The 22,882-nt window shown below is 33.7% G+C and overlaps 3 protein-coding genes across 4 annotated transcripts in view; 2 read left to right on the top strand and 1 right to left on the bottom strand.

The window, feature by feature from the left end:
• Window positions 1–291: 291 nt before the first annotated feature.
• Window positions 292–7,584, bottom strand: LOC128031795 (NACHT, LRR and PYD domains-containing protein 3-like). The gene is made up of 9 exons (XM_052620229.1): window positions 7,436–7,584; window positions 7,063–7,124; window positions 5,181–6,945; window positions 4,307–4,477; window positions 3,761–3,931; window positions 2,210–2,380; window positions 1,500–1,661; window positions 894–940; window positions 292–818 (listed from the first exon to the last, which is right to left on the bottom strand). The coding sequence occupies exons 1-9, from the start codon at window positions 7,582–7,584 to the stop codon at window positions 292–294; spliced, it is 3,225 nt and encodes a 1,074-aa protein (XP_052476189.1).
• A 4,875-nt stretch (window positions 7,585–12,459) lies between these two features.
• LOC127933544 (kelch-like protein 10) lies at window positions 12,460–17,682 on the top strand. The gene is made up of 8 exons (XM_052530588.1): window positions 12,460–12,602; window positions 12,928–13,420; window positions 14,518–14,943; window positions 15,903–16,100; window positions 16,269–16,418; window positions 17,064–17,180; window positions 17,367–17,458; window positions 17,550–17,682. Exons 1-8 carry the CDS (start codon window positions 12,460–12,462, stop codon window positions 17,680–17,682), a joined length of 1,752 nt encoding a protein of 583 aa, XP_052386548.1.
• Window positions 17,683–18,583: 901 nt separating this feature from the next.
• shprh (SNF2 histone linker PHD RING helicase) overlaps window positions 18,584–22,882 on the top strand; it is a 15,556-nt gene continuing 11,257 nt past the window's right edge. Inside the window, exons 1-8 of one of the 2 annotated variants that reach the window (XM_052530079.1) lie at window positions 18,584–18,749; window positions 19,235–19,831; window positions 19,946–20,075; window positions 20,592–20,810; window positions 20,911–20,989; window positions 21,078–21,228; window positions 21,801–21,897; window positions 22,088–22,344. In XM_052530079.1, the coding sequence (XP_052386039.1) occupies window positions 19,247–19,831; window positions 19,946–20,075; window positions 20,592–20,810; window positions 20,911–20,989; window positions 21,078–21,228; window positions 21,801–21,897; window positions 22,088–22,344 (1,518 nt within the window). In that variant the 5' untranslated portion in view covers window positions 18,584–18,749; window positions 19,235–19,246. The remainder of the gene's footprint in view (window positions 18,750–19,234; window positions 19,832–19,945; window positions 20,076–20,591; window positions 20,811–20,910; window positions 20,990–21,077; window positions 21,229–21,800; window positions 21,898–22,087; window positions 22,345–22,882) is intronic. The other variant, XM_052530080.1, reaches the window with a different exon arrangement.

Here is a 22,882-nt window from a genome sequence, read left to right as displayed (position 1 = left end):
ACATAGACAGATAGATTAATAGATACACTTTTTTTATTTCTTTTTTTAGGTTAGCTACATTAAAAACTGGTGGGCGTTCATATTTTTTTACACACAGCTCCAAACTGGGGTGAAGTTAGGAGGTGTTTTTTTCCACATTGAAAGGACAGACGTACCTTCTTTTTGTGTTTCTATGAACTAAAATTAAGATTAGAAAAGATAACAGCTGTGTGATTTAAAGAGAGATAATGTGAGTGTGTTTTTTTCTCTCAACTCTGTTCCTGAATTGTTTCTCATAGGAAGCTGTTAAAACTAACAAAGAGACACTGACAAATGAGGATAAAGCCCAAATCCAGCATAGAGGGGTTCAGTGAATTTGGTGTTGAATGTGTGTAAGTGTGTGAGTGTGTGTGTGTCAGAGACACTGTAGAAGGACAGAGTGCCGGACGTCCAGTCCAGATACACTCCTATTCTGTTAGAGATTCTTAAAGGGGCAGGTATGACTTTTCTGTACTTATTGTGTCTCACAATAAATTTGTTATCAAAACAATTCAAACTCCAAGACTTTTCATTGTGCCCAAGCAAACTTTCAGTACACCACCTTTTCCTACTGATTCCTTTATATGTCACTGATATATCAGCCCTCTCACTCCATTCAGCCTCCCAGTAACAGCGTCCAGTCAGACTCTCTCTACACAGAACCTGACACCATTCATCAAATCTCTCTGAATGATCAGGATATGGCTGTTTCTCTGTCGCATGTGTCACTTTTCTGTTCATCTCAGACAGAGTGAGAAAAGTGCCTGCTGTGTTTAAATCCAGTGTGAGATCACATGCATCTGAACACAAGAAGAGAGATTATAACACATGTAACACAACAAAATAACAACTGTTAAGATTTGTGTGTTTCCTACATTTCTGTGGTCCTTCTGTAATCCTGAACGCTCCTCCATGTTCCACACTATAACAAGAGAGGATTATGATAGTTGCCATATTAGAGATTACAGATTTTTACATAATCTATTCAAGGTTTCTACAGATATGAGCAAGTTAAATTTAAGACTTTCTAAGACCAAACCTCTGATGAAAATATATATTATTTTACATACTTATATGTAATATTTAATGTGTTTACAAAAAATATAATCACTGTCCACAATGCTATTTACTATTATGACATACAGAATTTTTTTAATCAGCCAACAATATCTCATACAAAATCTCCCCACAAAAGCATTGTATCACAGAGAGCTTAACAGGGCAACATTGATATCAGAAATACACTTGCTATTATCTGTTGCTGTTTAAGCTAAATGCAATAAAATCAGAAGAATCATTCTCATGTTTCAATGCATCACTAGTTATTTTTTGTCCCTTAAGGTTTAATCAGGTAATTTGTCCTGTCAGGAAAGTAAAATTCTTGCATTAACCCATTTAATGTAGCTAGGAGGCTGGTCAGCTAGCTAGTTCGACTTGTCATTCTGTTTAATACAAATGATGATTGTTAGTGTTGAACATACTTGAGTTTTTCCAATTTGTAGTTTGGATCAGAGAGCAGCTCAATTAATGATTGTCCTGGGTGATTGTAGCTCAGATCCAGTTCTTGCAAGTGTGAGGGGTTTGAACTCAGAGCTGAAGCCAGAAAAGAACAACCTTCCTCTGTCACCATACAGCGTGAAAATCTATAAACACACAAGGATTCAAGATAACATGCTATGTGACATCAAAATTGATCAGGTACAAGACTACAGAATGCATATACATTTAGGCTACATCCTTTTTAGTGATCTGGAATTATTTTGGGCAAATAAAGATTTGTATCATTGATATGGGGGAAAGACAGAAATGTTATTCTGATTTCTATTTTTTTCTTAATGTTACTTGCAGTAATTATTAATCTATTAGCATGAGACCATCTTATTTTGATTCACACACAAGAATCTTCTGATTCCTGTAACTCTGCTTTAATAAAATTATTAATTAATTCAGTCTTTTGCTTTTTTCATCCACACATAACTGATTAAAGGTTCAGTTCAGATGGATCAACTCAGTTAAGATTAATTTAGGGTTCAGTGTGTTACTCATTTTCAAAAATAAATGACTAATACAAATCCAATCTTCAGACACACTGGGGTTTGCAAGTATATTACAAACACTCAAGAGATAAGGACCAGAGAAGAGGACGTCTTTCATTTTATTACTAAGTGTACCTTAATCTGTTTTTTCTTACCTCAGTATGTTGAGTTGACAGTTTGAGCTCTTCAGTCCATCAGAGAGCAGCTTCACTCCTGAATCCTGCAGATCATTATTACTCAGGTCCAGCTCTCTCAGTGAGTTTGATGATTGTAGAAATGAAGATAAGCTTTTACAGCACTGACCAGTGAGTTTACAGCTTGTTAATCTAAACAGATCAGAGTACAAATACTGTACACTTAAACTAGTGAAAAGTGTAAAAAAAAATATTGACGTGGTATGAAAGGATGGCATCCATTCATATTAAAATAAGCTCCTCCATGTTCCAAACTATAACAAGAAAGCATTATGATAGATGCCATATTAGGGATTACATATTTTTACATAATCTATTAAATGTTTCTACGGATATGAGAAAGTTAAATTTAAGACTTTCTAAGACCAAACCTCTGATGAAAATACATATTATTTTACATATGTATATGTAATATTTAATGTGTTTACAAAAATATCATCACTGTCCACAATGCTATTTACTATTATGACATACAGAATTTTCTTAATCAGCCGACAATATCTCATACAAAATCTCCCCACAAAAGCATTGTATCACAGAGAGCTTAACAGCGCAACATTGATATCAGAAATACACTTGCTATTATCTGTTGCTGTTTAAGCTAAATGCAATAAAATCAGAAGAATCATACTCATGTTTCAATGCATCACTAGTTATTTTTGTCCCTTAAGGTTTAATCAGGTAATTTGTCCTGTCAGGAAAGTAAAATTCTTGCATTAACCCATTTAATGTAGCTAGGAGGCTGGTCAGCTAGCTAGTTCGACTTGTCATTCTGTTTAATACAAATGATGATTGTTAGTGTTGAACATACTTGAGTTTTTCCAATTTGTAGTTTGGATCAGAAAGCAGCTCAATTAATGATTGTCCTGGGTGATTGTAGCTCAGATCCAGTTCTTGCAAGTGTGAGGGGTTTGAACTCAGAGCTGAAGCCAGAAAAGAACAACCTTCCTCTGTCACCATACAGCGTGATAATCTATAAACACACAAGGATTCAAGATAACATGCTATGTGACATAACAACTGATCAGGTACAAGACTACAGAATGCACATACATTTAGACTACATCCTTTTTAGTGATCTGGTATTTTTTTGGCAAATAAAGATTTGTATCATGGATATGGGGGAAAAACAGAAATATTATTCTATTTTTTCTTAAAGTTACTTGCAGTAATTATTAATCTATTAGCATGAGACCATCTTATTTTGATTCACACACAAGAATCTTCTGATTCCTGTAACTCTGCTTTAATAAAAATAATCATTAATTCAGTCTTTTGCTTTTTTCATCCACACATAACTGATTACAGGTTCAATTCAGATGGATCAACTCAGTTTAGATTAACTTAGGGTTCAGTGTGTTACTAATTTTCGAAAATAACTGACTAATACAAATCCAATCTTCAGACACACTGGGGTTTGCTAGTATATTACAAACACTCAAGAGATAAGGACCAGAGAAGAGGAAGTCTTTCATTTTATTACTAAGTGTACCTTAATCTGTTTTTTCTTACCTCAGTATGTTGAGTTGACAGTTTGAGCTCTTCAGTCCATCAGAGAGCAGCTTCACTCCTGAATCCTGCAGATCATTATTACTCAGGTCCAGCTCTCTCAGTGAGATTGATGATTGTAGAAATGAAGATAAGCTTTTACAGCACTGACCAGTGAGTTTACAGCTTGTTAATCTAAACAGATCAGAGTACAAATACTGTACATTTAAACTAGTGAATAGTGTAAAAAAAATATTGACGTGGTATGAAAGGAGACACTGTTGGTGATGGCATCCATCCGTATTAAAATAAGGTCCTCACCTTGGCTTTCCCCAAAATAACACTATTTATTGCATTCCTTATAATTGTCAACAGTGAACAATTTTTTTTATAAAATGACATGCAAAAGCAAGACAATGACAAATTATTTGTTTTTATCCTTTGCCTACAGGAGTTGTGTTACACTACTGCAACAATATATATTCACTCCATCAGGACTTCCCAAAAATGGTAAAAATGTTTAAAAAATTAACTTCAAAAACTATTCAGTTTGAAAAAGAAACCCCAAACCTCAGCATGTTGAGTTGACAGTGTGAACTCTTTAGTCCAATAGAAAGCAGCTCCACTTCTGTAACATCCAGGTCATTGTGGCTCAGGTCCAGCTCTCTCAGAGAGTTTGATGATTGTAGAGATGAAGACAAACTTTCACAACACTGACCAGTGAGATTACAGTCAGCAAGTCTATAACACACAATGAAATAAGGTTTAAGAAAGAGGAGAAAAAATACAAAGGAGCTCAACAACAACTACTGTCATGTGAATGTGGCAAGACAACATGGTGGGGGAAAATAATAATGCAGAGGCTATTTCATGCTTCAGAATTGTATTTTGATTTACTATATTGGCCTGTTGCTGTTGTTGTTTCCGCCGTATTACATGATTACTAATTAACATTATTAGAGTAGCATTTAATGCTAAAAGGATCACATAATGACAAATTTCAAATATTCGATCTGAAATTATTTTCTGATGTAAATGCAGTGAATGCATGAGAAATCCTTAACACACAAACTGACACTCACAATTATAACATTCATTGGGTGGCATGTAGACAAAAGTAAAGTTAATTGAATTTGCCTGCAGTTGCCATAAATTCCACCAGATAATGATCTGATTAATTGGTGGTCAGTAAATAAAAGTGCTTTAACAAACTTTATTGTTTAATTTTATGAACTTAAATATTCAATTACAATATTATTGAAAAATGTCCATACCAGTGATAAATCAGATTTTCTAAAAGAGTTGAAACAAACTATGACTTAAAAGTGACAAAAAAGCAGCAAAATAAGCTTTATCTGATATTCTTGGTATTGTGAATGATGTAATTCATAAGGATGAATATATTAACATGTGACTACACACAGACGCATCAATTAATACTCACATAGCTTTTCTGCAGTTCACCACAGCTAGTATCAGTCTCTCTTTACCCTCGTCTGATGTGTTGTATTTCTTCAGATCAAACACATCCAGCACCTCCTCTGATATCTTAAGCATGTAGGCGATTGTTGAGCAGTGAGACGGAGAGAGTTTATTCACATAGCGATTCTCTGATTTCACAAACTCCTGAATCTCTTTGTACAGAGTCTGATCCTTCATTTCCATCAGACAGAGGAACAGATTGTTGCATCTGTCAGCTGAGAGATCACCCTTAATTTTGTTTTTAATGTACTGTGTGATTCTATTGATTGTTTCCAAGTTGTTCACTGTGTGTGTCAGTAGATCCTTTAGAAGTCTCTGATTTGACTCCAGTGAGACGGCCATCAGGAACCGCAAGAAATGATCCAGGTGTCCATTTTTGCTCTGTAATAATTTATTAACTGCTGCTTTTAGTATCTCATGTAGAAGACGGCATTCCCAGATTTTCCAGTTACATCCATCCAAGAGCAAGTGCAGTGATTCCCTATTTTTGACAACATTTGAGTAAAACACAAAAAATGCAGCTAGAAACTGTTGAAAGCTCAGATGTATGAAGCTGTAAACTTTCCTCTGATGTATCACAGATTCCTCTTTAAAGATTTGAGAATACACTGAGGCATCAGTGACGTATATGCCGCTCTCAATCAGGTCCTCCTCATAGAAGATCACATTGCCCTTCATCAGCTGTCTGAAAGCCAGTTCAGCAAGTTTCACAATCACTCTTCTGTTGGACTTCAGGAGTTTTTCTGGATCTTTCTCATCATACTTCTGATTCCTAAGGTTGATCTGAGTCAGCAGAAAGTGGATGTACATTTCAGTCAGAGTTTGAGGGATTTCTGCACTGTCATCTTGTTTCAGGAGGTTCTGAAGCACTGTGGCTGAGATCCAGCAGAAGACAGGGATGTGACACATGATGTGGAGGCTTCTTGATCTTCTGATGTGTGAGATGATTCTGCTGGCTTCATGCTCATCACTGATTCTCTTCCTGAAATATTCCTCTTTCTGAGACTCATTAAATCCCTGAATTTCTGTCACACGGTTGATGTATTTTGAGGGAATCTGATTAGCTGCTGCTGGTCTGGAGGTGATCCAGATGAAAGCAGAGGGAAGCAGCTCTCCTCTGATGAGGTTTGACATCAACACACTCACTGAAGAAGACTTATTCATATCAAGGACTCTCTCATCATCTGAAAATGTCAGTGGAATTCTGCTTTCATCCAGACCATCAAAGATGAACACAACTTTACTCTCTTCATAAATCTTTGAGTCCAGATTTTGAAGTTCAGGATAAAAGTCCAGCAGAAGTCTGTGAAGACTATACTGGTGATCTTTAATCAAGTTCAGTTCTCGAAATGGAAGCACAAACATGAAATCTACATCCTGATTGGCTTTTTCCTCTGCCCAGTCCAGAATGAACTTCTGTACAGAGACAGTTTTTCCAATTCCAGCGATGCCTATAGTAAGAACAGTCTTGATTTTGTCTTTCTCCTCAGATCCTGGTTCATGTAAGGGTTTAAAGATGTCATTGCAGTAGATTGGAGTGTCTTGTGTTCTGGCTATTTTCTCAATCTGTAAAACCTCATATTCTTTATTCACCCCTTCAATCTCTCCTTCTATGATGTAGAGCTGTGTGTAGATCCAGTTCAAAGGGGTTTCATTCTCTTCTAGTGCGATTCCCTCAAATAAACTCTCATACTTGTTCTTCATACTGGTTTTATATTGATCTCTCACTCTTTTTATGACATCATCTACTGGTTGATGAGAATTGTGCTGTAAGTCTGCATTCTCCTTCAGCAATTTGTTTGTCTGCAGAGCTTCTGTGTTTTGCCACCCAAGAAAGTTCCGACAGTAGGAGACAAAGCGTGTCAGATAGAATGTAACTGATCTGATTACATCATCACTCTTCACTCTGTAGAAACAGTGAGATGAATAGAAAACTGCATTGAAATGTCCCAGCACATCAAACTCAGTGTTCTAGTTTGAAATGACACCACATTCACACAGAGGTGGTCGTTCAGACAGCATCCCACTAGCTGTCTAGAAACAACAAATGAATACTTCTTTGCACAGCCTTTAGATTCTTCAATAACTCTTTACATTAAGAAAATTTCAACTTAAAATCCTGGCTAGTGGGAAATTTGCAGACTTTATATTTTGTATAAAAATGTCTGTAATCAACATCCCTGTTTACCATGTTTCATCCATCCCATTTATACTCACTCAGAGTCTGAGGTCGCTGCTCCATCCTTGAGATCACGGGGGTTTTCTATGGACTCGTCACTCTTCACAGAAACACAACTGGATTCAGGAGCTGCTGTTTCATGTGTGGGAACATCCTCCTCCTCCTCTCTCTTTTCACAGAGACTCATTTTACAGGCTGTGCTTTCTAAATAGACAATAGATATATTCATCTGAATTGACAAAAGAGATTCTTCTGCCCTAATGTGCTCTCTTGAATTTCTGACAAACAACTGATAACATTCATTTATTATATTTAGTCCTGGAATATAAAACATATTTTCACATGATAGGTGAGACTCGTTCAGGGTTTTTTATTTTAGTTTTTTTGCTTTTTGTGACTCCAAAAGGCAGCTTAGTATAATTTTTTACTCCTAACATAGTTCATGCGCGTTCTTTCAAAAAATCTGATAAGTCTGCTGAAACCATTTCTCTTGCATTTTAAACTTCACTGAACCAGTTTCTGTTTTCTCAAGAAACAGGGGAGCACAAAAAACAATGTTGTTTATTTACCAACTATATACAGGTAAACCAGATTTCTTCATTTCTGCATGTCACACATACAATGACAGAAGTTATAGTTCAGGAATCAGGATCACGCTAACATTCCTCTAAAAAATATATATCTAACAATCTCACTTTATTTCTCATAATTGGACTTTTATTATCTCACCATAGTTGTTTCATGCATTTGAGGACATAACTGATGATGTGAGCAGCAGAGATTCATCCTTATTTTAGTGTTTGGCTTTATATATATTTTTGCTTTCATCCTTCAATATAAAGTCACAACTGTGAAGAATGAAGTTAAAATTACCATAGTTTAGTGGTACTTTAGGACTACCACTGCACACTCTCTCAAAAATAGAGATCTTTGTACAAATATTAGATCTTAAGATTGTGGTGTATTTAAATTCTTCATTTTACAAAATGCAGTCTGTCGGCAGAAATGGGTTTACTTGTGTCATAAACTGGCTGAATTTTGGCTGTTTTCAGTAGAAAGCTGGGTAACACTTTATAATAACTGCGCACTATTAATCATTAATTAAGCATTAGTAAACAGATAATTCACAATTTATAAAGCATTAATAGACAGTAATAATCAGTTTATAAATACAGATATAAATGCTTTATTCTTGATTTAAAAGCATATCTATAATGTGTAATTTCATACTTTATTCATGATCAATTTATCATTTCTCAATGAAGTATAGCATTATTTACAAACCAGTTATTTAGGAGTTTCCAGTGATTCATAAGATCACAAGAAATGTAGTAAATTCAGGTAGTTATAAAGCATTTAGTAGTGGTCAGTAAACTATTTATGTGAGCTCATCTAAAGTGAGGACTAGTTACGCCTTGTAAAGCATTTATAAAGGATATTTAAAGGCTCAGTTATCTTCTAAACAAAAAACAGAAACTAACAAAACACAGTGATACAGAACATAGAAATATTAACAGCCTTTAAATCTCATTTGTAAAAGCTTTACAAGGCATAAATAGTCCTCACTTTAGATGGGCTCACAAAAATAGTTAACTAACAACTACATATATTTTATAACTACCTGAATTAACCCTGAATTACAGTAGAAATACATGTTAATAAACCATATATTAACACTATAAGTAACTATTACTATATGTCTGAATAAAAAGATTAACATTTAAATTGTTTATTAATCATTTACTTACAATTTCTAAGTGATCTTATGAACCACTGACAACTCCTTAATAACTGTTGTGTAAATAATGCTATACTTAATTTAGAAATGATAAATTGATAAGTAATAAAGTATGAAAAAACAATTATTAAATACATTATAGATATGCTTTTAAATCAGGTATAAGGCATTTATATCGGTATTTATAAACTGCTTATAAATGTCTATTAATGCTTTTTAAATGATGAATTAACTGTTTCCCAATGCTTAACTAATGGTTAATAGCATGCAGTTTTTATAAAGTGTTACCGAAAGCTGTGACAATTTTCTTAAGGAAGATAAATTAGAAATTACAATTTACACTATTAACAAACAATTAACTATGATTTTTGCTTTGATAAACTCCTAATTTGCTGATTTTAAATAGTTAGTAAGGTAGTTGTTAAGTTTAAGTATTGGGTAGGATTTGGAAGTAGAATATGTTCATGCAGAATATGTAATGCTTCAAATGTTTGATATGCATCCAAGCACCACGGCTCCTTCAGTGAAGTCTTTGAAGTTTAATGACTCGCTTATGAAATGGAACAATCTTGTGACATTCTAACATTTAAAGAAAAGGTTCCCCCCAGATCATCTGTAGAAAGGAAGTTATGTGCTGAAGTGCACTTCTATCTGTCAAAGTATCTGAGAAGGAAGCCACACGTTTTCTCAAGTAACATTTATAGTGACCTTTGTCACAAGGACAAAAATATTTTATTTATTATTTTATTTCATTTCTTAAATAAAATAAAATGCAAAATACAATTTCATGACCAGTAACAACAATGGTGAGATATAAAAGTGCAATTATGAGAAATAAAGTGAGATTGTTAGATATAGTTTGTAGAGGAATGTTTGTGAGATCCTAATTCCTGAACTATAATTTCTGTCATTGTATATGTGACATGCAGAAAGGAAGAAAACTGGTTTACCTGTATATTGATGGTAAATAAACAACATTGTTTTCTTGCTCCTGTTTCTTGAGAAAACAGAAACTGGTTTAGTCATTAGTTCATAACGCAAATGAAAATGTTTCAGTAGACTGACAACATTTTGTGAAAGAAAGCACATGAACTATGACAGGAGAGAAATAATCTGCCTTTTGGAGTCATACACACACACACACACACACACACACACACACACAAAACCTGAAAGAAGCTTAATTATCCTGTGAAAATATTTTTTATATTCCAGGACTAAATATAATAAAAACACATCATATAAATCACAAAAAATAAATGTATTGGGTTTTTATTCCATATAGTGTAAGTAATGTTTTTTTTTTTCATTTCATACAATTACAATTAAGTAATTGTATCACCATTCAATTAAGACTGAATGTGTGCATGTTTTATAAAAAAATTTTTGCAAATACTTCAATGCAGACACACAGACACACACACACACACAAACGAAAAAAAGGTAATTTAGTAATATCTAAAAAATACACAAAAAAATACAGCAAAAAACTATTTGTACTCTGTTATATGCTTCTGGTTGTAACGCTTAATATTTGAAACACCAAAATAAATGAAACATTTCAATGCAAACTCATCAGGTGACAAGGCTTAATAATTGAAACAACACAAAATATTCTTAAGTTACAAATAAAGAAAATAGCAGTAAGATTTTTTCTTAAAAATGTTTTGTAAATCTAGCCCGTGAATTTTATAACATCTGATATTCTGACAGGCTGATTTCCTTTTCTGAGAAATCATTGATCACATTCCCCAAATTTTTACAGGATAGTTAAGTTTCCATTATATTTGTGTTTTATCAGCAGCAATTTGGTTGTGGAAAGCAATCGAGAAAAGAAAAAAAATAACAACAGAGAATAAAGCATCCCAAGTACTGACTTTTTATAGTTCAATAATGAAGCATGAGAATGATCTCAAATATTTGTCAGTTCAGACCTACCTCTGTCTCAGCAGTAAAGAGCATCAAACACAAACCTCTTGCAGTTCATAAATCTTGTCTCTTCAAACAGCTGTTCTTTTCTGAGGATGTCCACTTACTTCCTATCCTAAATTTGAGTGTGATTACGTAGTTTCTCTTGTATGATAAACTAGCTGAACCAGTTTCAATTTTCACAAGAAAAAGAGGAGCAAAAAACAATAGTTTTCTTTTTTTGCATGTCATTGTCTAAACCAGGCTTGTGATATCATAATATGCTTGACAATGAAACTATCAATATATTTAATATATCAACATATGCTGTTGTTATAACTGTTAGTGTTTCAACAATATCCTGTCTAACTGCCGAATACACAAACACACACTTACACTCAATATTTTTTCCTCCTTCAAATTAATTATGCAACTTTTTAGTACTTTCGTGTAAACAGTGTTAGTGTTTTTAAAGGAATATGTCTTTACCTGCAGTATAGAGGCAGTCAAAAGTGTACCACTAAACCAAAAAGCTCTACTTTGGAGTCGAAACTAATCTGTCCATAAAACAATCTTAGCTGACAATGAGAAAAATGTTGATACTTAAAACTGCACTGAGAACTCCAGTGCATCTCCTGAGCTACAAAACTTCAGAGCTAGCAATGTCTGAGAATCTAAAATGTTCCTCTGTGGAGATTTCAGAGCCAGAGCTGTTCTGTTAATTCAACTAAAATATATAATACGCTCAGCTTTAAGGAGTCCGCATACTCCTGGCTTTTGAAAACAATTTTAAAAATATGTCAGCTTTGGGTAAAAAAGATAAAACAACTCGGACCCAAAGATTTGGGAGGTGAACTAATAATTTATTTTTCTGGTACAGTCTACATAGGCTCTAGTAGTCTATGGGGCTGCCACATGATGAAAGAAAAACTCGAACCTGAACCCATAACTCGATTATCTGTTTCCAGTACAGAACCTATGGATGTTGCATGTCAACACAAAATGAACGAATCCCTCACTGAGATCACTCGTTCCAGAGTCATCTTAAAGATTTGAATCATTCAAGAACTACCCATCACTAATTGTTAGGTCTATTTGGCATTTTTGTTCAATGTTCACAATCTTGTGTAATATAATTACTTAAGTTCTTAATTGTATTGGCCACGGAGTTAAAAATGTGATGGTTACATATTATTGAAAACTTGATGTTCAATGACTGTGAGAATTTTTTATGCAAAAGCCAAATGCAGAAGTCCAAGACACACACAAAAAAAAAAACAAAAAAAAAAAAACTTTTGGAACTCTGCCACTATGATGTCACAAAGACATTCTAGAACTAGAATATATAGAACTCTAGAGTCAGAGTTGGAGGTGAGAAGACTGCATACATTTACTAAAGATCAACAGCTGGTAAAAATGGAGAACATCAGTCCCACAGCCTTTAATGTGTTTGATGAAGCACGTTTACTGGGCGAACACACAGACCTGATCATCAGAGCAAATGACAGAGAATTTCAAGTGCACAAGATCATCTTGTGCGGCTGCAGCCCGTATTTTAGGTAAGTAAAAGCATTTATCCTGCACAAAGTACCTAGAAATAATCATATACAAATATTTCACCACTAACATCATACTGTTGAAACTGCCTAAGCTGTCCATATATAAATGAATACAAATAAATGAATGAATTGCCAGAACACAACATTACTACAGTATGGTAAGCATGCTTGTTGCATGTTGAATTTAATATATAAAGCTAATCTGTTACAATCTGGTGACAGAATGTGAAAACTGGTCTTAAATTAAAATGTAAATATTTTTTAATGTGTGTAACACAAATACGCATTAAAAATGCCTGTATTTCTTTTTCAAATGTGTTTGCAGGGTTCTTCTTTCCACTAACTGGACCAGAACCGCGGAACATTTCTATGATATTCCAGGAATGTCCCGAAACATCATGTCTCTTATTATTCAGTACGCGTACACAGGATCTGTCCTGATTACAGAGGAGAATGTGCTGGAGCTCTTGGTGGCGGCTGATCAGTTCTTAGTCTCAGGTCTTGTAGATGCCTGCTGTCAGTTCCTGGAGTCACGCTTACGTCCGGAAAACTGCGTTGGCATCCGCATGTTTACAGAGGATTTCCACTCCTGCTCAAAGCTCTGCCGTAAAGCAAAGCTCTACATCCTGCAGCACTTTGAGGAGGTTCTGCAAGTATCTGAGGAGTTCCTGGAGCTCTCACTGGAGCAGCTCGAGGAGATCATTGAGAAGGATGAGCTGATTGTCAAACAGGAGGAGGTGGTTTTTGAGGCCGTCCTCCACTGGATTGATCATGCACCTGAAAGCAGGAGGAAACACATCGCCATGCTTCTGCCAAAGGTAAAATAGGGAAAGACAGTAAACTTTGACTAAATTAAAAATGTATTAATTAAATGTAAATAAAAAAGTAAACATAAAATAAATACTTAAAAATACTTTTTATTTATTAGGGTTTTTCTTGTTTTCTATTACAAATATCTAAAAAGTCAAGAAACGTTTACTTGAGAAGAAAATGACTTTAAGATATAGTCTTGTTTACTGAAAATGTTTAATTATTAACAAAAAAAAACATAAATTTTTATTCATGTTATAATTTTTTTTATATATATTTTCTGTTTTCATTTTACTCGTAGTTAACAGTTTATGAATTTTGTTGTTTTGTCATTTTTATTTGTTTTTACATTTTTTTTAATTGATTTACTTTTTCATTTTATTTCAGTCTTATTGTTACTCTAGTAAGTACATTAAGTTCAAATGAAGTGAAAATAAAAAAAAATGTTTTATTTATTTCAGTTAAAGTTTATTTTATTTTATTTATATATATATATATATATATATATATATATATATATATATATATATATATATATATATATATATATATATATATATATATATATATATATATATATATATATATTTTTTTTTTTTGTTTGTTAAATATAATAACCCTGCAACAGAGTAAGAAAAATAATCTTACCTTAATTTTAAAATTAGTTTATTTAATTTTATATTTGGTATATTTTTCTTAACCCACTGACAGATTATTTTATTTATTCTTTTGTATTTTAAGCATAAACATAATTAATTGTTATCATTTTTTAATAAAACAAGACTTAACATCTTAAGTAATTTTTCTTTATTTTGCAAAATTTTTTATCTTGATCTTAGAAAGTTTAGATACTGTATTTGTACCATAAACACAAGTAAAACATTTTTGTAGTGTTGTAACCACTTTGGCGTTGTGCATTTTTACTTTCTCAAAAAAACTCATTCTGTATGATTTATAAGCGTTTTGAAAAATGGGGACATGGGTTATGTCCTCATAAGTCACCCTCTCCTTGTAATACCTGTGTCATACCCATGTCATTATACAGAGTTGTGTCCTGATATGTCACAAAAACATGCACACACACACTCTCTTCACTGTGCTTCAGGTTCGAATGGGATTAATGACAACAGACTACTTCATCAATAATGTAAAGAGCAATGCACTGGTGATGGAGAATGAGGCCTGCATGCCTCTTATCATCAATGCAATGAAGGCTTTATTTGAATTTGACATGGATTTAGAAGAGCCCACCAGCTCAGAGCTCATACATCAACTGACACGCCCACGTCTGCCCTCTGCGATCCTATTGGCCATCGGAGGATGGAGTGGTGGCAATCCCAACAATGTGATCGAGGCATATGATGCAAATGTAGACCGCTGGGTCAATGTGACTCTTGAGGATGAGAGTCCCAGAGCCTATCATGGCACAGCCGTCCTGGATGAGTTCGTCTACTGTGTTGGTGGTTATGACAGTGTGGAGTATTTCAACAGTGTGAGGAAGCTCAATTTCATCACTCAAACTTGGCATGAGGTGAGTAATGCTGTAGGTCAACAGGTTACTTTCATTTTTGATTACTTTATAAAAAGTACAGTGGTAAAATCTGATGGGACCAACGTACTGAATTAAACTGCTCGTAGAAAAACCTTGATGCATTTTTGTATCCCCAAAATGATTGTAGCTTTGGATATAATTTAATTAATTAATATAATATATCTGTGGATATAATATAATATAATATAATATAATATAATATAATATAATATAATATAATATAATATAATATAATATAATATAATATATAATTCTACATAATAATATTACATTTTATTGTACATTTGGATCTGTGTTTTATAAGTACATTTGAGATACTATTATACAATTCTAGTATCATAGTTTATTAATAATTAGTTTTTTTTTAATATATTTCTGTATATTTACGCTCATTTTAGATTGTAATAATTTTTTTTTGCGTTTTTGTCATTTTTTTTAGTACATCAAGTTAAAATAAATGAAAATAATAAATATTACCTTTCCAAATAGCTGAAATAAAATCAGTTTAAGGATTTAATTTATTTTATTATATATATATATATATATATATATATATATATATATATATATATATATATATATATATATATATATATATATATAAATAAATAAAAAAGCTCCACCTTTTTAATTATTTCATGCAATGACTTTTTTGTATGGCTTTAGTTTTAGTTAACTATAATAACCCTGATCATATAAAATAATATCATATAATATAATCTTTGGACAAAAATAACCAGAATTATATTCATGATCACACCTTTTTGTTAAGCACATTGGTACTCTAAAAAACATTTAAAAGTATGCATTTGTACCTTTAAAAATACAGCAAAAAACCTGGTACTACCATTGTACTTCTCTGCAATTGATAGAAAAGAACAATGAAGCAGTGTATTGATATATGAACACTGATTTTTATGCCAAATGATGTGTTGTAGGTGGCTCCCATGTATGAACGACGATGCTATGTTAGTGTTGCTGTTCTGGAAGGGTTCATTTATGCTATCGGTGGTTTTGATGGACATGGACGGCTCAAATCAGCAGAGCGCTATGATCCTGACACCAACCAGTGGACACTGACCGCATCCATGAACGAACGGAGGAGTGATGCCAGCGCCACATCACTGCACGGCAGGGTAATGCAGAAGGGCAGGGGAAAGGAGAAATTGTGGACTGTAGTATGAGAATACTGTAAATAAGAAACAGAATTTCATATGAAATATACTGTGTGTGGTAAACACTTTTTTTTCTAACAACCTGTAACAGTTGTGTGAAATGCTGTGGTCATACTCATCATCTGGCAGGTTTATATCTGTGGAGGTTTTACCGGGACAGACTGTCTCTTCTCTGCTGAATGCTTTAACCCCGAGACAAACCAGTGGACTCTCGTCGCTCCCATGAGAAGCCGTCGCAGTGGTGTTGGTGTGATCGCTTATGGGGATCTAGTTTATGCTGTGAGTATTAAACACACACATCAGGGATATTTTTGAGTCACTGAGATACTATTTGAATTTTATTCATATTTTAAATGTTATATATTTTCTTATTTTATTGTAATTTTAATCAAAGTTTTTGTAATTTTGTCGGTTTTGTTTTTTATTTTATTTCTTAGTTTTTGTTGTTTAAATTTCCTTTTTAATCATAGCATGATATGTGTCTATTTAGTTTTTTTTTATTATTAGTTTTTATTTCAGGTTTAATATGTTGCCTTGCCTTGCTGTACTATCTGAAATAATGTTATGAAAGTTAAAAGTTTTAATAATAATATATATATATATATATATATATATATATATATATATATATATATATATATATATATATATATATATATATATATATATATATATATATATATATATATATTATTTCAGTTAAAGCAAGAAAAAAAAATTTAGTTACCTGTAATAACTCTTACACACATATAAAATCATGGAAGCAATCACAGTTTGAAGGTTGCACGTGTGTGTGTGTGTGTGTGTGTGTGTGTGTGAGAGAGAGAGAGAGAGAGAGAGAGAGAGAGAGAGAGAGAGAGAATGAATGCTTAGATGTGCATAAAAACACGAACAGAATGCATTAAAAAAATGTTTTTTGTTAAGGTTGGTGGTTTTGATGGTGCCAGTCGTTTGCGGAGTGCAGAAACCTACAACCCGCAGACTAACATCTGGTGTGATATTGCATCTATGTACAGCCCACGCAGCAACTTTGGCATTGAGGTGAGATGTGGACAATTAATCTGTATCTACTAAAACTATGAAATAACACTGCAATAATCTCAAAAACTCTAGAACACTTCATGTAAATGTCCAAATTAATCAATATTGCCCAATGTGTCCTATGCTATGATTTTTTTTTATACAAAGTTAAAGTTTAAATTCATTTTTACCTTCCTCAAAATCCAGGTAGTTGATGATCAGTTGTTTGCTGTGGGAGGGTTTAATGGATTCAGCACCACGTCTGATGTGGAGTGCTACGATGAGAAGACAAATGAATGGTAACGTCCACAAACAAACCATTTTACACAATTAAGACTCAATAATGTATATTTCTTTGCATTCTCAGCATGTGATCTGTTGTCTTCACAGGTCTGATGCAAATGAAATGGCCATATTCCGCAGTGCTCTGAGTTGTTGTGTAGTATCAGGATTATCTAACATGGCACAGTATGCTGCCCAGCGAGACGCAGTCCAGATACAAGACGAGTCTGACACTGAATGACCTGCTTCCAGCAGCATTCTCACCCTCTGACCAGGAAAAACCCCTCACCTGTGATATGTCACGTGAATAAATGCAATCAAAAATAAGGTCATGTTCTGAATGTCAAACCTCTCAAGTGTGGTTTCACTCATCAGATTATAGGTTCAAATCAACTCAATGAGCAATGAATGAAGTGAATTTAATCTAATATTGGAAATTATGTTTACTGAGTAAACTTTCTTACATAAAATCCATCCAACTATTATATTACTTTCCAAGTTTATGGACGTTGGTAAAGAATGCTCTTTTTTATATAGTTTTGAAGAATCTATATGTATTTTATTTTATTTTTATATTTTAATTATTGTCAGAGCGTAAAGGCATTTTGTAAACATTTTTTTTTTTTTTTACTTTTTTGCTGAAACTAATTCAGTTAGTACAAGCAATTCCTTGGCCCAGAAAGCAGTTATTTGTTATAATAAAAATGAAAACAAAAGTATAAATAATTTTGTAATTACAATATTCTGATTGGCAAATTCTTTATTCACAAATTCTCCTCCCTTGTACAAAGGATCTTTTTTTATGAAGTCTCTTAAGGTTGTGAAAAAATGTTAAAGGCATGTCTATTGTAAAATATGTGTGTGTGTGTGTGTGTTTTCTATATCTTTGGAGATTTAGACTTGATTTCTGAATTTGTTTTTGTAATGTTGTTCACAAGTTCTTTAATAATGATAATAACCTCAGTCAGTGAAAGATTAGCTGTGTAGTAAATAAATTATTATAATTCTTATTCTTATTAATTAAAATAAATATATATATATCAGAAAATAACCAAGAAGTTTTGTTTTAGTTAATAATAATAAAAAAATAAAAAAAAGTAACGAGGAGTCTCATACTGTGTGTTTAGCGCCATCTAGTGTTTAGAATCTTACTGTGCCTTGGCATTGTTTTGGTTCTGACGTAGCTTCCTGTATTTTAAATATGGCGGATAAAGGCATGAAAATGTCTCGCAGGTTTTGGAGCTTATGAAAGTTATTTTATAACATTTACTTGCTGCTGAAAAGAACACATTCCAAAGCAAAACAAAGGTATGTTTCGACCGCGGACGAGGCGGTATATTTATAATGTGTAATCTGCAGCGTTTGATTAAATGACTTGAATATATGCTTTATTCTGCATTGTTTAGATAAACTGACGTTCCACGAAAATATTTTCAATGCACTTTGTAAAAATAATCGTATATTTGTATATTTACTTAGTGAATAGGTTAGTGCAGTGATATCAATATTTTAGAATTAAGTAAAATTAAAGCTGCAGTCTGATCAAATAGAAAGTTTACAGAAAAATAAGCGTTTTAGACGTGTTTTAATATAACTATATGTGTTTATTTGCACTATATATCTTACAATTTGAGTACGTGTCTACCTCAAATTAAATTGGTGTACAAGTCTGCTACTCATAAATTGTGTAAATGCATGTATTTTTGTGTTACATTTAATGAGTTAAGTCTCATGCAGCTTTAATTAAATGCATGCATTTAATGGTGAATAAACAAAATAATATTGTATCTCAGCAGGTTTCCACTATGAGCAGCAGGAGGAAACGAGCACCACCGGCGCGCATAGACGAGGAGGCCAAGAAGAGACTGGAGTGGAATATGCATGAAGATCGGAGAAATGAAGGAGATTGTGAAGACATTCTGGAGTCTATCCCAGCTCTGTCTGACAGCTGTCATCTTGGATTGGTGCTTGAGAGCAACCAGGAAGAAGCAAACCAATGTTTTATATCTCCTGCAGGCACAGAAAAGGGACCTTCAGAAGAGCGTCCAAGCTGCTCCACACAGAATTCTCTTCCAGATATAATAGAACTGAATGTGATGCCAATTTCTGCGCTGGTTCACGGCTGGAATGCACTGATTGGAGAGTTGAACCTGTATCCAAAGATTCCCATTGGGATTGGAGACCGTTCCTTCTGCCTGCAGCAAACTGGTGATCGACTAAGCATGAGTCTGAATAGTCCTGAGTTGGAGGTTGAGACCGGCGGAAGTGATCCCGTCAGCTCTGTGCCGATTGAATGTTCATTTGGTGGAATTTTGCTGGAAGATCTGGATTGGCTACAGAAGAGGATGGTCGTTAAATTGTGCCACGCATCAGGAGATGAATCAGTAAAGGTGCAATTAGGATCAAGCATTTAACTGACTGAGGCTTTAGCGATCCAATAACTATAACATAATGTAAAAAAAATTCTGTGTTTTCTCTTCATTTGTTTTTGTTTTTGTGAACAGTTGAAAATTTTTCTTCTTGAGTCGGGATTGGGCAGAGCAGAATTTCTCAGTGAAGGAAATGGGCGCATTAAAAAAGCCAATCAGCTTCTGCAGAAATTAATGGAATTCTTCTACGACTTCATCATCCCTGGTAATCTACAATTTATGGATGCTTTCGCACTGTTTAATTCTTATAAGATACCGGTCATGGTTACACTAAAAGACCATTCCTATTTATTCTGTAGAAACAATCAGGCAACACAATTCAGTAATACACTTGGGCCTGGAGGTGGAGCTCCACTACAAGGCCCACTAAGCCCAGAAGTGGAGCTGCATCACATGACCCACTGAGCATTACATTGAAGTGCAAATGCAATAAAAAAAAATTGTAAACTTCTAGTTATTGGTTTCTGCTTTTTCTATGTTTATAGAAAAAGTGTAAAATGTACAAAAAAATTAAGGACTAAAATATGCATAGTTAATTTTTTTCATAAAACAAGTAGGCTAATATTTTCTAAAGCAAGACTTGAGGTCATTCCTGTTTATTTTTATATTTTTATTTGTATTACTATGTGGTGCAGATGCTTTGCATAGATATTATTTTGAACATATCCAGTAATATTTCAGCTGTATTCTAATTGGCTTTCTTATTTCTGGTCAATGTTAGAGGTGATGGTGAATGAGGAGGAGGAGTGTGACACTGATCTGGAGCGTCAGAACGTGGAGGAGCTGTACGATCACGTCAGACACCTCCATCAGACAGAAGCAGCGGAGCAGAGCTTCGATGTCCAGCACCCAGGCCTCATCCCCGTGCTGAGACCCTATCAGAGCCAGGCGGTCAACTGGATGCTGAGGAGAGAGAAGTACAGAAGCAGCAGCTCCCAAGGTCTACATGTGGTTTTCAAATGTTCATCATCATCTTTGATTTATGGAAGTGCACGAAAAGAATTCAGTGCTAAATGACAGTCTTTGTATTTCTTGCGTAGAACAAAGATTGCATTTTCTTTGGCGGGAAATGGTCTCGATTTGTGGCAAGAAGCTCTTTTATAATCCCTACACTGGATGGTTTGATTCTTTTTTCCTAGAATGCACTGAAACTATATCAACAGCGTTTAGTTTTGCATTGTTTTAATTCCCTTGAACTCAATCACAGCCTGATCCGAGAGTTTCCTCTGGCGGGAGTGGACTGGCCTGGCGGGATCCTAGCTGATGAGATGGGACTTGGGAAAACTGTGGAAGTACTGGCCCTTATTCTGTGTAACATCCGGCAAAACCTGGAGCATGGCGTTCTCACTTTACCTGTGGTACGTTTACGATTGCATGTGCCCTTTAATGCATGCAAACTAGTCTGCTATAATCTAATTTTGGTGACACTTTACAATAAGGTCCTGTTGATTATACATTAACCTCTAAACTTGGTTTTTAACAAAAATGTATATTGACTGCATGCCAAAACCATCAAACTATTACTTGTTCCTGACAAACTGTGTATCATTAGAATGATAAAAGACACTTTGCATTGACAGTAGTTTCTTAATTGATGTCAGGAGAAGAAAAATCAACATGTAAAGTCAATCTGTAGTTTTTGACATTGAATAATTTATATTCAAGTTCTAAGTTCTTTACTAAACAGCATTCATTAGGACATTGTTACTGTCACTTAAAGTTAGCTTATGTCTATTAAATAATATTAACAAACAACTTTAGATTTTAATGATGTATTAGTATGTGTATATTTTTGTAGTTAAATGTAGAAACCCAATGTTAGCAAATGGAACCTTATGAAGTGTAAAAGCAAGGGACATTGAAATATTTCTTTGCACTTTTTTCAGAATTGACACTTTTTGTATTTCTCTTGCGTCTCTGTCCTCTCCAGGGACGATCTGTGAATTACTTTGTCCCTCCTCCACCATTAGAGAAACAACAAACCATTAAACATGAGGCCAGACCCAAGGAGAAGATCATTTATCCAGGTAAAAACGAATTCCTGACTGTTTCATTAAACGTCATCTGATCAGATACCCTAGGGTTTTGAACCGTTTCATAGGAATATTATTCAAGGGCTGAGTTTTGTTCATTCCAGAACATGTCCAATATGTATGAATAAACAATCAACATAATATAATAAATAGGTAATTTCATACAATTACTGTCCTTTTCAAGCTGTTCGTGAGATGCTGTTGACTGCGATTAAGGAAATGAAGGTTGGCAAAGGAGCGTCAATCAATGCCATTTTTGCTCATCTGCGGACCATGTACAAGTATGACACCCTAAAGAACCGGAACCACATAAAGAGAGTCCTCACCAAGCTTATTAGCGAGAACATAGTGGAGCAGATCAAAGGACGAGGGTTAGCAGGATCCTTCAAACTGGGGAAGAACTACAAAGAAAAGAAGAAGAAGCCTGCTGCTCCTCGAATTGTAAGTAATTTTACATCTTCTGTAATTAACTTATTTTGATTAGTAAATATATAGAATACACTATCTGTTATTATTATAATTTTTAGTTAACCAGGCAAAAACCTCTCTGAGATTAAAAATCTCTTTTAGAGGAGTATCCTGTCCAAAATATTAAAAATAACATGCACACTTAAAACAAATAAGACACACTGATATACAAAACCTTCAGTGATTTATGCTCCAATTCGAGGAGAATGGGATTAAATGTTAAAAATACCAGATTATATATATATATATATATATATATATATATATATATATATATATGTATGTATGTATGTGTGAATTTATTTTTGATTATAAATAAATAGTTGTAAAATAATAAAAAATATGTATGCATAATAATATAAAAATAATAAATAATAAGTTATTGTTGATTGAAAAAGCACACAAGGCTGGATATTTACTACTTATTTTATTTTACATGTAGAAGAACTATATTTTTCTGTTTTTAAGGATGCTACTTAATGATTTCACTTACTTTTTAAAATGCTAATTT

The sequence above is a fragment of the Carassius gibelio genome, chromosome A17 (assembly GCF_023724105.1).
Source record: "Carassius gibelio isolate Cgi1373 ecotype wild population from Czech Republic chromosome A17, carGib1.2-hapl.c, whole genome shotgun sequence".
Taxonomy (NCBI): Eukaryota; Metazoa; Chordata; class Actinopteri; order Cypriniformes; family Cyprinidae; genus Carassius; species Carassius gibelio.
The sequence above is the reverse complement of the archived record's forward strand: the minus strand, read 5'-3'. Positions and strand labels throughout refer to the sequence as shown.